The sequence below is a fragment of the Podarcis liolepis genome (assembly GCF_965112155.1).
Source record: "Podarcis liolepis genome assembly, chromosome: 7".
In the NCBI taxonomy this organism is placed as follows: Eukaryota; Metazoa; Chordata; class Lepidosauria; order Squamata; family Lacertidae; genus Podarcis; species Podarcis liolepis.
Genome location: NC_139561.1, coordinates 63,964,365 through 63,980,342, shown reverse-complemented (window position 1 = coordinate 63,980,342; position 15,978 = coordinate 63,964,365). Strand labels below are relative to the sequence as shown.

The window sequence follows — 15,978 nt, the reverse complement described above, 5'->3', positions numbered from 1 at the left end:
TGCAGTTAGGTACTGAACAATCTTGAGCTTTTGAAAATTAGGAAAACCAGTGTATCTTGGCTGTCTCATTTCAGGAACCTTGAGTATTTTTGCCATCATAGCTCTGAACTCGGGAAGCTTGGTTTCTTAGGAACTTGAAAAGACATAAAAGTCATGTTCAAATGCTACTTTCCCAGAACCTGTGATCATGCTGAGATTAGGAGCGGATCTTGGGCTTGAAGACCTGCTCACCCTCTTCCCTGCCTCCACCACCATGCATGCTGCATAACCAGAGCTGTGATATTGCAGGAGCACTGGGCAAAGTGCAAAGACTTGTGTTGTCACCAAATTCAGCTTTTTGAGAATCTCCACTGTATTTTTAAGGCAAGCATCTAGCCCTCCTGACTGCAAGTATATAGAATGGACATGAACCTGAGAACTGCTCCCTGTCTTGGTCATAGCTCAGTGATAGAGCACCTCCTTTGCTTCCAGAAGGCTCCAAATTCAATCCTCAGTGGCATCTCTGGGAATTTCCCCTGCCTGAAACCATGGAGAGGTGCTGCCAGTCATTTTAGACCAGTGAGTAGCTTATATATCTGAGTTTCTAGCACTGGACCCAAGTTTGAGAAAGGCTGGTGTAGGCAGTACTGAGTCAGATGGATCAGTGACCTGACTCTGAACAAGGCAGCTTCCTATGTTCTGGGGTAGGGCAAGTATTGACTGAAAAAGCTTCATGGTGCCTTGGGGAAAGTGCTTTGGAGGAGGCCTGAATCTCTGGGGTAGAGGATCTCCTTGGCCTTCGGGAGGTCCCAGGCTCAACACCCAGCATCTCCAGGTAGGGCTGGGAGAAAGACCCCTGTCTGAAACTCCAGACAGTCTCTTGTCTGTCATTGCGGACAGCACTGGGCCAGATGGACCAATGGTCTGGTTTGGGCTAAGGCAGCTTCCTGTGTTCTTTGGGGGTGCTGGTGTCTCTTGCCTCTTGGGCAGGCATTCTGCCATGGGTAAGTCCTAGGGTGCAGTGAAAAGAGGGGTGGGAAAGCAGCTGGGTGCCAAGGATCTCAGGCGGTGGTGTGTAGCTAATGTCTGGAGTCTCATCTTGCCAGCTGGGATGCTGAGCTTTAATTTATGCATCGTGGCCACTCTTCCCTTGTCTGCCGTCCAGCCATAATTCGCCCGCCAGCCATCCCCCTTGTTGTGTCGCTCACGGGCAACCACTTTTAATCTGTGCATTGATTCCTTGACTTCATTAATTAATCTGCAAGGCTTTCAAGAGACAGGGCTTGGCAATGGTCCGAAAGCTGGAGCAAATCTGCATTTGTGTTTTATGTGAAACTCTGTGGCATCCTGGCAGCTCCACAGCAATTTCACTCCTTCTGTGCGGTTTAAGACCTTTGAAATGTCCCAAACCATCTCGCTGAGGCTGTTACTGCGGAAAAGCAACAGCTAATCCTCAACTTGATCTGTATTGCAGGTGGAGGGATGAGGAGGGTGAGAGAGAGAGAGAGAGAGAGAGAGAAGGGAAGATGCATTGAATGAGCCCTGGGGGAATCTGGGAGAATTTGGTCCCCATTGTGTGTCTCTCTAGTCCACAGCTGCGCCTTGTCCATTCATTTTTGTCCTGCAAACGTGTGCAGTGACGCGGCAGGAGCCCTGCCACAGACTGTTCTCAGACTGGGTGTGTTAAAGATTCTGGTTTTCTTTTTTAATAGTCTGTGGGCTTAGCCATGCCATCTTGCCAAGTGTGATCCAGCCACATACTTTCTTTTGTTCAACTCCTCCTTTCCCCCAAGGCAGTCCTTGGACACAAACATATTTTGCACCTAGATCCACAGGATGTGGGAAGGGTATGGCAAAGGTGCATTGGGGAGAGCCTTAAGTTCTGGGGCCAAGGAAGAACTTTGCAACTCCACACCTTCAATATATATAACTTGTTTAATCTCCTGTCCCAAATTGTCAATTTCATCTCTCTTACTGGAAATATCAGTGGAGATTTTTCATTTTTAAAAATGGTTTAACAATGCACTGATTGAACAAGTGCTTTCTTTTATGTGTCTAGAAGCTTACCCAGGAGTCTGTGGTGAGGTACCTTGCTGAATGTTTTGTGAAAGTCCATGTGTACTATGTTAACTGGATTACCCCTATCTATGTGTGTAGACTCTCTTCTCTTAAAGGTAAAGGGACCCCTGACTGTTAAGTCCAGTCATGAATGACTCTGTGGTTGCAGTGTTCATCTTGCTTTACAGGCCGAGGGAGCCGGCGTTTGTCCGCAGACAGCTTCTGGGTCATGTGGCCAGCATGACTAAGTCACTTCTGGCGAACCAGAGCAGCGCACGGAAACGCCGTTTACCCTCCCACTGGAGCAGTACCTATTTATCTACTTGCACTTTGATGTGCTTTCGAACTGCTAGGTGGGCAGGAGCTGGGACCAAGCAACGGGAGCTCACCCCATCGCGGGGATTCGAACCGCCGACCTTCTGATCGGCAAGCCCTAGGCTCTGTGGTTTAGACCACAGTGCCACCCGCGTCCCATATGTGCGTGTAGACTCTCTTCTCTTAAAGTACGCTTAATAAGTTGTTGACATTACTGAGCTAGATGGGTCAGTGGTCTCTCTGTATAAGGCAATGCTATCAAAACCAGATCAGCAAGGAACCCCCCAGGGGCACTCAACAGCCGTCATTTAATGAGGCATAGGAGAATGGGAAGAGGTTTTTAGCTCTTTCTTAAAAGTCATTGACAATTGTGGCAGACTGACTTCCCTTAGTAACGTGTTTGCTGTGCTGGCTGGGGCTGATGGGAGTTTTAGTGTAGAACATCTGGAGGGCACCAGGTTGGAGAAGGCTGCTTGAATGCTCCCAAGGATGCTTCCTAGAACGAGTCCTTTCGAATTCCAGAGAAGCATGTGAACCTGTTCCTTATATATCAGTGGTTCTAGAACTATGATATGTGGAAATGTTGTTGTGGAGCCATTGAGAAATATCTACCGGTATCTGTACTAAATATCTATCTGTACTTGGCCTTGCATGGGATTCTGCCCCCACTCCCAAAGATGGAGGTCAGTTTTGCAGAACATCTTACTTCATAAAACAGTCACATCCATCACTCTAGAGCAGTGGCTTCCAAACTTTTTTTGACCATGCCCCACCTAAGCATCTCTAAAATCTTGATGCCTCCCGCCCCCCATGACATATAATTCTTATTATTCAAAAAATGAACTCCTATTCACATGGAGGGAGCCTAAAAGGCCATTAACTGGGTCTAACACATTCTCGAATTCCCCCCCCCATAAAAATCAATTTGCCCCCCTGCGGGGCATGTGCCCCACATTGGGAACCACGGCTCTAGAGAGTAAAGACAAGAGTTATTAAAAGTGAGTTGTGGATGTGCCTTGATTTGTAGAACTAATAAAGTTTATTAAGTTGTCTGCTTAGACCCCCCCCAGCAGTTTTCAAGTGGTCTGCATTGAGGTTTAGAACCGCTGTTCTCAGTGAGGAATTAGACTGTGTTGAAAGGAAGTGCAGCAGCCCCATAGCAGAGTAATCCAGAGTATACCAGTAAGCCAGAAAGCAAAGCGCAGCAGTGTGGCTTGGGATAAGAGGATTCCTCTACTTTCTCTAAGCAGTGCTCTTGGGCAATGGGGGTCAGGGGCTGTTTAAGGTGAAATGTGGTGGATAACACCCAGCAGTGGTGCTCTGGCTCCTGTAGACTAGTTACAGGAGTTTAAGTAACAGAAGCATTGGCCGTGGAAGTAGAATGAAGGGTAATACCTGGGGCGCCTGCCCTGCTTTCAAATCGGCCCTTGAAAGATTGTTCAACACCTGGCGGGTGTTTTGTTTTTTTAAATGACTTTACATTAAATCATGTTTTCAGTGTGGAAGTAACTGTTCAGCGTGGTAGGTGAAAAAGCGACCTGCTAGCTTGCTTTGGGGTGTGCTCTTCAAATCCTTTGCATGTTTACTCAGAAGTAAGTCCCATTGTGTTCATTGGGGCTTACTCTCCATTAAGTGTGTGCAAAATTGCAGCAGGCCAGGCAGTGGTGCAGGTCTTCTTTGGTTGACAGCCGAACCAAAGTAAAGCACATAAACAAAATTAAATGTATAACAAACAAGACTAACAATGTATTCTAAGAATTCAAGAGAAGAGCAAAAAAACACCCACAATTGAGCATGGTCAGTATAAGGTAGGGACACACACACACACACACACACACACACACACACCAGGGAGGAGAAAATAAGAGATGTGTGATTAAGGAACTGGCCATCTCTGTAATCGTTTCCTTAAAAGACAGCAAACCATTCCTGATTCTTTCCAGAGCTGGTCCTTGAGATGTGTGAATGGGTGTGTTACTTGGGATCCTGTCCCAGGCAGAGAAATGGCTAACTCTACCTCCTGAAACTTTCTACTTCTGCTGGGGGTCTCTGGCAGCATTGGGTTTAAACAGTTTCTACTGCAGGGCTGAGCAGACTTTAGACTGATCCAATTGCTTTTTGTTGCTTATTATAAGAGCTACCAACCAGAGCCAGGTGCAAAAGAGAGTAGTGTTTGAGTTGAAGAAAAGTGAGCATGTCCTGACCTTAGGATTTGTTTTCAGCTCAGGAACTGAAGCCCAAGGGGCCAACTCCTACTTCACTTTATTCATTTCAGTGGCCTAATTTAGTTGGGAAAACTCATTCTGCAATTGCTGTTGTTAAAGAACTGGGGGTCAGAACCCCTGGCTGACCTACTGTCAGTCACTCAGAGATCTACTGGTAGATCGGGATCTACCACCTGCCCACCCCTGCTCTACAGAACACTGTTTTAGTCCTTTTTCCTAAGTGGTGTGGGCTGCCAATTTTTGTCTGTGGATGGTCAGGCTGGTTGATGGTGTCTACTGATTCATTTATTTTTAAAATTATCCCAAAGGGCAATGAATCCTCATCATCTTCAGGAAAATCATGGCAGATAATTGGCTGGTTGTCGCCTAATTTAGTTGCACTAAGTTTCCACTGAAATCAATGGGACAAGTTAGTTGGGACAAGTTAGTTACAACATAAATAAGTAATGACTAATTTGTCACACTTATTTCATTGGGACCCAAATTCTAACTTCGTCTGGAGCCAACTCAATGTTTGCTTTGCACCCAGAATCTACCATAACCACTACCAAGCCCTCCCCACTAAATGCAAGGTTTTCATTTGAAATTTTAAAATGTAATATTAAACACATACAACAACAACTGATTGTCCATACCAAACCACCCTCCTCGCTGAGGCTTGTAAATCATGTTGCAATTCTGGAGAGCTGTGTTGGGTGGGATGCAGGGCTGATAATAGCAGTTTGTGGTCTGGAGGGGGCTCTTCAGAGATGGATGCTGGCCTCTGGGTGACCTTGTAAGGGAGCAGATTCCCAAGTCTGTTCACTGGGGAAGCCGGTAGGTTAAAGGGCAGGTTGAGATTGATTGTAGGGTGGAACCTATTGCTTCCCGGAATTGCATGCGAGTGACTTGACTTAAAAAGAACAGCATGCAATTGATCCTTCCCAAATGTTCTTTCTCTGGGAAGAGAGCTAATTTCCCTCTACGAGATTTCCCTTCTGTACTCTGAATCATCACCACACTTTACCTGAATCTTCACGTGGCCACAGAATGGAGTGGTATAAAGAAGGGCTGTGTAGACCACAGGTAGTGTGTGTGGTTTAAAATAAAAATAAAAATCCACCCTACAAATAAAAAGCAGGAGAGAGAGGTGGGTTAGACCTTTATCACCAACTTACTAGATTTATTATTGCAGGAAGTTTTAAAAAGTGAGAGAATCCTTAATAGTGTTCATCATCCTGAAGTGGTACAGCTCACTTTGTATAGCCTCATGACTTGTACCACTTAATTCTGCTGCCAAGTAAGAAACAGTGCTTAGAGTGGGATAACTCAGTGGTAAAGCACCTATTTTGCATGCAGAAAGGTTCCTGGCTCAATTGCTGGCATATTCCATTAAAATCAATATCTAGGAGCTGTGTGTGCATATATATCTGTCTTGGACCCTGTAGCATCCTCTGCCAAACTGGTACCCTTTCGGACTTCAACCCCCAGCACAGCCAGGGGTCAGGAATCATGAGAGCAGTGGTCCAGAACTTCGGGGGGGGGCACCAGGTTGTGGAAGATGTTGCTGCTCAGAGCAGATAATGCTATGCCAGACAGACAAATAGTCTGGTCCAATAAAAGGCAGCTCCTAAGAATATCATAAGAGTGGATAAGGCCAGTGACCCATCTAGTCCAGCACCTTCTTCTCACAGTGGCCAACCAGATACCAATGGGAAGGCCCCAAGCACAACAGCACTCTCCCACCCTGCAATTTCCAGCAAATGTTATTTAAAGGGATACTTCCTCTGACAGAGGAGGTCTAGTAGTCCTTGACACAGAACACAGCCATCAGGGCTAGTAGTCATTGATATTCTCATCCTTAGTGAATTTGTGTTACCCTCTTTAGAAGCCGTCCACTTTAGAGGCCATTGCTACCCCTTGTGCCAGCGAATTCCATAATTGAACTGAGATCCAGCACACTCTTCTCACAGTGGTCAGGCAGGTGATTGTGGGAAGCCTGCAAGTAAGACCTGAGCATGGCAACACCCCCTCTAGTGCATACTGCCCTCAATACTGTCCAGATGTTGCGCGGACCCCCCTGGTTGAAATTATCAATTTGTCCCTTGACACTGGGACATTCCCAGGGGAACTGAAGGAAGCAGTGGTGTGTCCACTCTTAAAGAAAACTTCATTAGATCCCTTAGACCTATCCAATTACCGCCCAGTTTCAAATCTTCCATACCTGGGTAAGATAAAAAAATTCCTTCCAGTAGCACCTTAAAGACCAACTAAGTTAGTTCTTGGTATGAGCTTTCGTGTGCATGCACACTTCTTCAGATACGTATCTTCTTCAGATACGTATCTTCTTCAAATACGTATCTGTATCTGAAGAAGTGTGCATGCACACGAAAGCTCATACCAAGAACTAACTTAGTTGGTCTTTAAGGTGCTACTGGAAGGAATTTTTTTATTTTGACTATGGCATACCAACACGGCTACCTATCTGTAACTGATACCTGGGTAAGGTAATTGAGAGAGCGGTTGCTGAACAGCTTGGTAGGTTTCTGGAAGAAACATCGGCATTCGATCCATTTCAGTCCGGTTTCCGTTCTGGTTTTGGGACGGAGACGGCTCTGGTTGCCCTAACAGATGATCTCCGTAGACAACTGGATCGAGGCGGGTCAGGACTGCTGATCCTTTTAGATTTGTCAGCAGCCTTTGACATAGTCGATCATGATCTTCTGGACCACCGCCTCGCAGACGTGGGGATACAGGGCATAGCCCGTAACTGGTTGTGCTCTTTTATCTCTGGTCGGGGACAGAGGGTGGCACTAGGGAGGGAAATGTCGTTGCGCCACTCCTTGGTGTGTGGAGTGCCGCAGGGTGCAATTCTCTCCCCGATGCTTTTTAACATCTTTATGCTTGCCCAGATTATCCGGAGCTTTGGGCTGGGCTGTCACCAATATGCTGATGACACTCAGCTCTATCTGCTGATGGATGGCCACACTGACTCGGCCCCAAACACACTGACCAGATGCTTGGAAGCTGTGGCTGGATGGTTTCGTGGGAGCCGATTGAAACTAAATCCTTCGAAGACAGAGGTCCTATGGCTAGGTCGGGATGGCATGGGGATGAGGGACCAACTCCCTTCTCTTGCGGGGGCCCAATTAGTGCCATTGCCTTCCATTAAGAGTTTGGGTGTAATCCTTGACGCCTCCCTTTCCATGGAGGTGCAAGTTACAGCAACAGCCAAGGTGACATTTTTCCACCTTCGCCGCATCAAGCAGTTGGTCCCTTACCTTTCCCGCCCCGACCTGGCCACAGTGATCCATGTGACGGTCATCTCTAGGGTTGACTACTGTAATTCGCTCTACGCGGGGCTGCCCTTGAAGCTGTCCCAGAACCTCCAGCGGGTACAGAATGCTGCAGCGAGGCTCCTCACGGGGTCTCTGCCATGGGAGCATATTCACCCAGTGCTTTTCAAGCTGCACTGGCTCCCGGTGGAGTACAGGGTCAGATTTAAGGTGCTGCTTTTGACCTTTAAAGCCCTTCACGGCCTAGGACCCTCGTACCTACGGGACCACCTCGCCTGGTATGCCCCACGGAGAGCCTCAAGGTCCATAAATAGCAACACCCTAGTGGTCCCAGGCCCTAAGGAAGTTAGATTGGCTTCAACCAGAGCCAGGGCCTTTTCAACTCTGGCTCTGGCCTGGTGGAATGCTCTGCCTCATGAGACCAGGGCCCTGCAGGATCTGATTTCTTTCCGCAGGGCCTGTAAGACAGAGTTGTTCCGCCTGGCCTTTGGCTTGGAGCCAATTTGATTCCCTCCCTCTCTTTCTTTTTTCTTTTCCTTCTCCTCCTGCGATGAGGCTACATTTTAATATTTTAATGTTCCATTATTTTAATGTTGTATTTTGTTTTTAAGTTGTAATCGTTCATCTTGTTTTTATTATTGCTTGTAAGCCGCTCTGAGCCCGGCCTTGGCTGGGGAGGGCGGGGTATAAATAAAAATTATTATTAATAATAATAATAATACTGTAAATAGTACCTAGCCATAATATTTAGTGGTTATTGGTAGCCTGTCCTCCATGAATTTGCCTAAACCCCTTGTAAAGCCACCAGAGAAGGTAGAAGTGAAATCCACAATTGAACTATGTATGTGTGGTCTAAAATCTTCCATCATTCAGCTTTACTGGCTGGTGCCAGGTTCATTTTTCTCCATGCCGTGCATAATTCTACACACCTTTATCATGTCCCCTCGCTTACTTGCCTGTTTTCTAAACTAAAATGCCCTTAAATGCTGCAACTTTTCCACACGGGGAGTCGCTCAAGCCCCTTGATCATTTTGGTTCCCCATCTTCACCTTTCCCCCAGCTTTACAATATCCCTTTTTTGAGGCACAGAGACCAGAACTGTCCTGTGTTCCCATGAACATGATGCCGACTGGGGCAGTCCAGGTGTTCTGGGAGTACAGGGTCCACCAGCCCCAGCCAGCACAAACTGTCCAGCCACTAACATCTGGGAATTCTACTTGGTCCGTCCCACACCCCTTTGCCTCTAGTTCCATTAGGAACCCTTCAGTGAGGTTGGGAGTTGAAATCTTCATTATTTCAGGCAGATTCCTTTACCACTTTGCATCTCATGCAACACTGTTGGCACCAGGGAAATCTGACTCTTTACTCTTGTTCTCCATGAATTTTGGGGTTCCTTTGGTTTCGGTTCACTTTTGTTCTTTGAATCAATCTATTGTGAATCTTTGGTTTGAGCTCCCCCCCCTTCCAATGTTGCAACAACTCTCCAACCTTCTGGACCAAACACCTCTGTATCCTACAAACCACCAAGGTGCATGTATTGTGTTTTATCTTACCACCACTATTGCATTTGACAGGCCTAAAAATATTATAACTGAGCTTTTCGTTTGTCATTCCTGTGTTTAAACTTCGTAGCCAGAGGCCCCAGGAATTAGGCTGGGAACTGGGGAATTGCTTTTGGTAGGTGAGAGCTGTCCAATGGAACTGGGTTATCAGAGAGATTGAGGGAAAGGTTACAGTGGGAGTTCATTATGCCAGGATGAGGTGGAGATGTATGACTTAAAAATCCAGTGCTGACTCCCTTGCGTCAAAGTGCAAGTAGATAAATAGGTACCGCTCCGGTGGGAAGGTAAACAGCTTTTCCGTGCACTGCTCTGGTTAGCCAGAAGTGGCTTAGTCATGCTGGCCACATGACCCAGAAGCTGTACGCTGGCTCCCTCAGCCAATAAAGCAAGATGACCGCCGCAACCCCAGAGTCGGCCATGACTGGACCTAACAGTCAGGGGTCTCTTTACCCTTTACCTTTACAACTCCTTTGGCCATGCTGGCTGAGGCTGATGGGGACCTCTGAAATGCCACAGGTTGACCACCCTTGATCTAAAGCATTGGTCTTCAAATGGTGGGTCTGGGCGCATTACCAGGTCAAAGCCTGACCTAGGATGGGTCACAATAGCAATACCCCATTGAGCAAATACACGGCAACATATTAAGTAATGGGTCCCCGGATGTGTGTGTAGGCTAAAGTTTGGTCCTCAGTTTGGAAGCATTGAAGACTACTGCTGTGACATTTTAAAATATTCTCCCCTCTTTCTTTTGTTTAGCAACCGCTGCAGGCACTTACCTGCCACCCCTGCAGCAGGTATTTCAAGCTCCTCGCCGGCCCGGGATAGGAACTGTCGGGAAGCCAATCAAACTCTTAGCCAACTACTTTGAAGTAGACATTCCCAAGATTGACGTCTATCACTATGAAGTTGACATCAAGCCAGACAAGTGCCCTCGCAGAGTCAACAGGTAAGGCAAGTATTAGCGTTTAGCAATTTCTCCTCTTGTCCAGCCCTTTAACTGGGAAGAAGCCAAAGGCCTTGGAGAAAACGCATGCAGAGCCCTGCATCTCTTCTCCTCCCCCATCTGGCTAGTTCTGAGAGCCCCACTTCCAAGCACACCTGTTGCAGCTCTTTCTGCCCAGTGGAATACTTGGCACTATTTAGCTTTGCTACGAGTGAAGTTGCCGCTTTTTGCACAGGCGGGAGCTGACCCTGCAAGCTGATGCTTGGACCGGCAGTGAAGTGACTTTCCTGCAGCATCTCTCTCTTCCTTCCTCTCCGCCCACACTGGGAATTCGGCCTCTCTCCTCGCCCCATCTCTGGCCATGCGCTGGCGGTGGCGGCTTGAGAGATAACTGGGCTTTGGGCTCTATCACTGGTCAGCTTACAGCAGCTGTGTGATCTTGGCTGCGGTCCCAGGCTTTTAAAATAGCCATCCTTAGGCTTTGGGCAATTGTACTGCTGTTTAAAACTCTGCTGTTCATTTAGTTCTTTGCTTGGGAAGGTCAGTATTGAGAGCTATCTGATTTAAAAAGTAAAAATTCTGCAAGGAGCACGTGCGTAGAGCATCTGATTTAATTTTGTACCTGTTCTCTTTTAACTTGCATAATTCTGGCTTGGCTATCCATGAAGGCGTGAGAGACCTCTAGAGGCTCACTCTCCCCCGCTCCTGGATACCAAACTCAGGCTTCTGAGATGTCAGCTGAAGGCATTGTAGAGTAGGCGTACTGGTCAAATATTTCAAGTCTGCTACTAGGTAGAGGGCAGCGTAATTTTAAAATAAAAATTATGGTGCCATTTGTTAGCAAGGACAGGAACATGGGCTACTTGTCCCCTAGCCTTGCAGCAGCCAGGGGCAAGTGTGCCCCCACTGGCCAGCTGCTTATAACTGCAAGCATATTGCAACTAGGAACGCAAGCAGTCATCACTGGCAAAGGCCAACATGTCAGACGAGTACCAAGGAGGGGACTCAGGTCCAACTCCTTACTTATCCATGAAGTTCATTAGATGGACAGGTTGCGCACAGCCAACCTCACCTATTTCGTGCAGTTATTGTGATGGTACATTTTTTTGGGTGGGAGAAATTTATATATCGCCCTATCCTTTGGCAAGTGTGGAATAAAAATGCAGTAACATTAATTATTGCCTTTAAAAAAAACAAACCTGGAAGTCAGGACAGATACACAAAAAAAGTAGTAAGTGGGAAAATTGTTGATCTTATTTCCTAATGGCAATGCTTTAAAGTCCAACCCTCCAGATGTTGTTGGACTACGGTTCCTGTACTGCTAAGGGGGCTGTCAGCTAACAACATCTGGAGGGCACCAGGTTGACCAAGTCTACTTTAAACATGCTTGACCATGACTTGACAGTATTTGCCTGGTCAATGTTGCTTTTGATCATCCCAGGCCATTACCCATAGGCTTAAGTAACTTTTATGATAAACATCAAAATTATTCAAATAATTTTTTTTAGAAAACTTATTTAGCATATCATCAAAGCCAATTAAAAATAAGATTTTTTGGAGGAAAACATTAATACAAATTTCATACTTCTTCACTGGTTGGTCTGCCAGCTGCAGTCTTTTTCTGGACAGGGATAGCCTGGGTACAGGTAGCCGTACTCTGTGACACACTTTTTATGAGGCCACCACTGAACGCAATTCAACAACTGCAACAAGTGCAGACTGTGGCAGCCAGAGTGTGGAGGGGAATAGAACTCAAGCAGGTACACTGGTTGCCAGTTACCTTCCGGGCACAAAACTATGTGCTTAAGACAACATTTAAAGCTCTGAATGATCTGCAGCCCAAATATCTGAGAGAATGCTGTCTCCTGTATCAACCTACCCTGCATTAAGATCAGAAGAGGCTTTCTGGGTCATCCGTATGTTAAATGAGATGCATAATGGAGGGATGCATGGTAGAGCCTTAATGGTGGTGGCTCCATGTCTGTTGAATGACCTCTCCATTGAAGTGCATCTCACCCTAGCTGTATGTATATTTGGGAGGAACATATTTTATTATGAAAATAATAAAATTTGTTTTGATGCCAGATGAAAGCTCTCTTTTTGGTAGGCCTTCTATTATAAATTGCATACATTTATGTAATTTCCGAGAATGATTTTTTAAAGTTTTTGCTGCTTATTTTATCCTATATTGCCCCTTTTTTCTTTTGGTAAAATACCCTGTGACCATTTTTGGTGAAGAGCGATAAAGAAACCTGATAAAGAAACAAATCATTTACCAAGCATTCTACATCATTTTTGCCACTTCAGGTTAACCCATCTGTCTCAGTCTAGCGATGAAAACATTAAATTCTGTCCCTTTTGCTGTGTTTCTGCAGAATTGTGGAGTTCACAACTACCTCATTGACTGCTGTGCAGTGTTTGTAGATGGGAATCTGTGATGCGGACTGGAAACTGTCCTGTTCCACAAGTTTATTAATAGGAGTGAACGAATGCCTGTTGCAAACACAATGTTAAACAGCCTGGCAAATTTCTGATGGTTTTTAAAGCTTTTTTTTTACTTCCAGTAATTCCAGTAAAATAAACATGCTTTATTAGATTGCTCTCTAGGGCATTAGTAAATTTTCTAATGCAATCAGGGTTTTCTTTCCTGATGCAGATCACTATGATTTGCATAAGGAAAATTTTCCAATTCATTTCCCCCCCCAGACAAGTTACATCACTTATGGGAATGAGGGAAAATACAAGATCAGCCGAGGTGCTTGGCCGAGCAATACGAAGTTGCTGTATTAGCTAGTCTTGGTAAAGTCTAGGTGCTTAGCCTATTGCACTCATTTACTCAGCAGAGTAGTACCTTCCACTTGCTGCATGTCAAGGCCTCCAACTTTTCCAGCACCAGCCACTGACCCAAATGATCCCGAGTTCTCCCTCACGTTCTAGCTTGGCTGCTCCCAGTCCAGTCATACTTCTGGTCCTAGTTTCTTACTGGAATTGTGAACCCGCTAGCCAATCCTTCTAGCTTCTCTCTTCCTCCCCCTCCCCTCCTGGTCTCTCTCTCTGCAGGGAGGTTGTGGAATACATGGTACAACACTTCAAACCTCAAATCTTTGGAGATCGGAAGCCGGTGTACGATGGGAAAAAGAACATCTATACGGTCACTGCCCTGCCCATTGGCAATGAAAGGGTAAGAGGGCAGTGTTCTCTTGGGTGGTTGGGCTTCCTCAGGCACCCTCCTTTTTAAAGCCAGAAGAATCAGGAGAATTAAGAAGTTGCATTGGTGTTCCCTTCTATCCCTGCTGTCCATCCAACATGGCAGTGACTGAAAATTACATGTCAGTCACTTCACATCACCTTGATGTCTGGCGACCCAGCTTCAGAGGAAAGAATTGGGAACACACTCTTAAGTGCATTTCCAATTCTTTCTCCCTTTGTATCCTGACTTGAACTCAAGGCCCTGCTGAAAGGGACTTACAACGCACTGTGCTTTCAGCTGGAATTGTGTTTAATGAATGCCAGAGACAGCAGGAGCTTAACAGCAACTATTTCATTGTCTAAAAATGACTATACAACAGGCCTAACAAACTTACTAATGCAACTTCTTTTTCTTCAGTCCTTCATTCCTGGTTCTAGTTCCATGCCATATAAGGCAGGGGTTCCAAAGCCATAGTTCCATGCCATGCCATATAAGGCAGGGGTTCCAAAGCCATAGTTCCATGCCATGCCATATAGGGTAGGGGTTCACAAAACTCTGGACCACAGATACTCCATGAGCTTCATTCAGGTGGCCCATAGCATGTCTGAATTAAATATTCATATTTATTTTTTAAATTGTTCCTTTATTTCTTTCCTTGTATTTTATTGTATTACAACCAGACTACTGTGGAATGCAATCATAACACAATAAAAGACAATTTTAAGAAATTAATTTATTTTTCTGTCATCTGTTTGTAGGTTGACTTTGAGGTGACAATTCCAGGGGAAGGCAAAGACAGGATATTCAAGGTTTCAATCAAGTGGATGGCCATTGTGAGCTGGCGAATGCTTCACGAGGCCCTGGTGAGCGGGCAGATTCCTGTTCCGCTGGAGTCTGTCCAAGCCCTTGATGTTGCCATGAGGCATCTGGCCTCCATGAGGTAACTTTCTTTCGTGGTTAGGGATTTAGTTAAATTTTTTTTAGGGAAGATGCACACAACTCTGGGCACATCTTTTATCCTGTTTTCACACAGATATATTACATCCATGAAGCCAACATGGCCCTGGGAGTTGTATTTTTGTGGAATTTTCTGTGAGGGAGTAGCTCTCTCACGCCTCTTCACAGTCTTCAGCTGGTGTCTAAGAGAGTACAGTGATGGTGCCTACATAATATCAATAGGCAGGGTGTTCCAAAGCACAGGTGCTGCTTCATTAAAGGAGAACGACTGCTTTCAAATGCGGAATGGACATCGCTTGGCACTTGTAGATGTGCAGGTTCCACAGATTGAAGTGATTGGATTGGCATGCATGGAGCAAGGAAATCCTTTAACTTGCAACCTTGAAGACTGCACACCCCAAGTAAATAGTGCCTAGCTATGAGGAAAGAACTGGGCAAAATTATGCTAGTGACAAATCTGTAAGAAGATTTGAGGCCCAAGGACATTCCTGAAGGGTTTTTGTGCCCCAGTCTAGACTTCAAATATCAAAGTTTGCTGTCCTACATGGGTATAGCATGGGCTAATGTTCTTCATTTTCTTTGGCCTCCCCAGGTACACGCCAGTGGGCCGTTCCTTCTTCTCTCCCCCTGAAGGATACTATCACCCGCTGGGAGGTGGTCGGGAGGTCTGGTTTGGGTTCCACCAGTCTGTCAGGCCTGCTATGTGGAAGATGATGCTGAATATTGATGGTAACTAAATGCATGCAGTAATGTAACCCTGTAACTGTAAAACATTCAGAATAACCAACAAGAAGTCTGTGGCTGAAAAAGGATTGTTGACAATGCCTCTTAGGTTCTATGGGGCCCTGTTCACCAGAGGTGCCTGAATTAACTGTTGTGATAGGTTCAATGGAGAACAAGAACCTGGTCAGATGCAGCTTGCATTGTGGTGATTATTTTGACAGTTCACAGGCACAGGTTTTCTGACAGCATGCATGGCATGGCTGGTGTTTCCCTAAGCAGCTTCATAAAAGGCAGAGCAAAAATGTATTATATAAACATAAGTAAACTTATCTGGTATTCTGCAAGTGTTGCGTTGCTTTTTAAAATGTGTTTTTTCTAGAGCATTTGAGGGAGGGGGTTCTTCTTTGGTTCTTGTTTTTATTACAAATTTTGTGTTTATATCTTGCATTTTTATGCTGTGAATGGCCCTGAGATCTACGGATGAAGGGTGGTATACTAATTCTAGTAGTAGTAATCATTGTCATTGTCGTCCTGGTTTCGTTATGGAGTATTTACATGTTTTTCCACTAGTCATTTGTTTATCCTGCAGTTTTCTCTGTCACTTTGAAAACTGCAAAAAAAAATCATTTAAAAATGGATTTGTTGAGCTAGGGTGACAGTACTTAAATCCATGTTAATTGCATAAACCTAAAGAACCCCTCCTGCAAGATGTTGGCAGTCTGGAAGCACCCCTAGAGAAAGAGAGTCAAGA

At 45.5% G+C, this 15,978-nt stretch overlaps 1 protein-coding gene across 2 annotated transcripts in view; it reads left to right on the top strand.

Annotated features, from left to right (window-relative positions):
• LOC310710734 (protein argonaute-1) overlaps positions 1-15,978 on the top strand; it is a 49,063-nt gene that overhangs the window by 10,509 nt on the left and 22,576 nt on the right. The window contains exons 2-5 of one of the 2 annotated variants that reach the window (XM_083511788.1): positions 10,171-10,360; positions 13,418-13,538; positions 14,306-14,487; positions 15,097-15,233. In XM_083511788.1, coding sequence (XP_083367914.1) covers positions 10,171-10,360; positions 13,418-13,538; positions 14,306-14,487; positions 15,097-15,233 — 630 coding nt within the window. Of the gene's footprint in view, positions 1-10,170; positions 10,366-13,417; positions 13,539-14,305; positions 14,488-15,096; positions 15,234-15,978 lie in introns of both variants that reach the window. The other variant, XM_083511789.1, reaches the window with a different exon arrangement.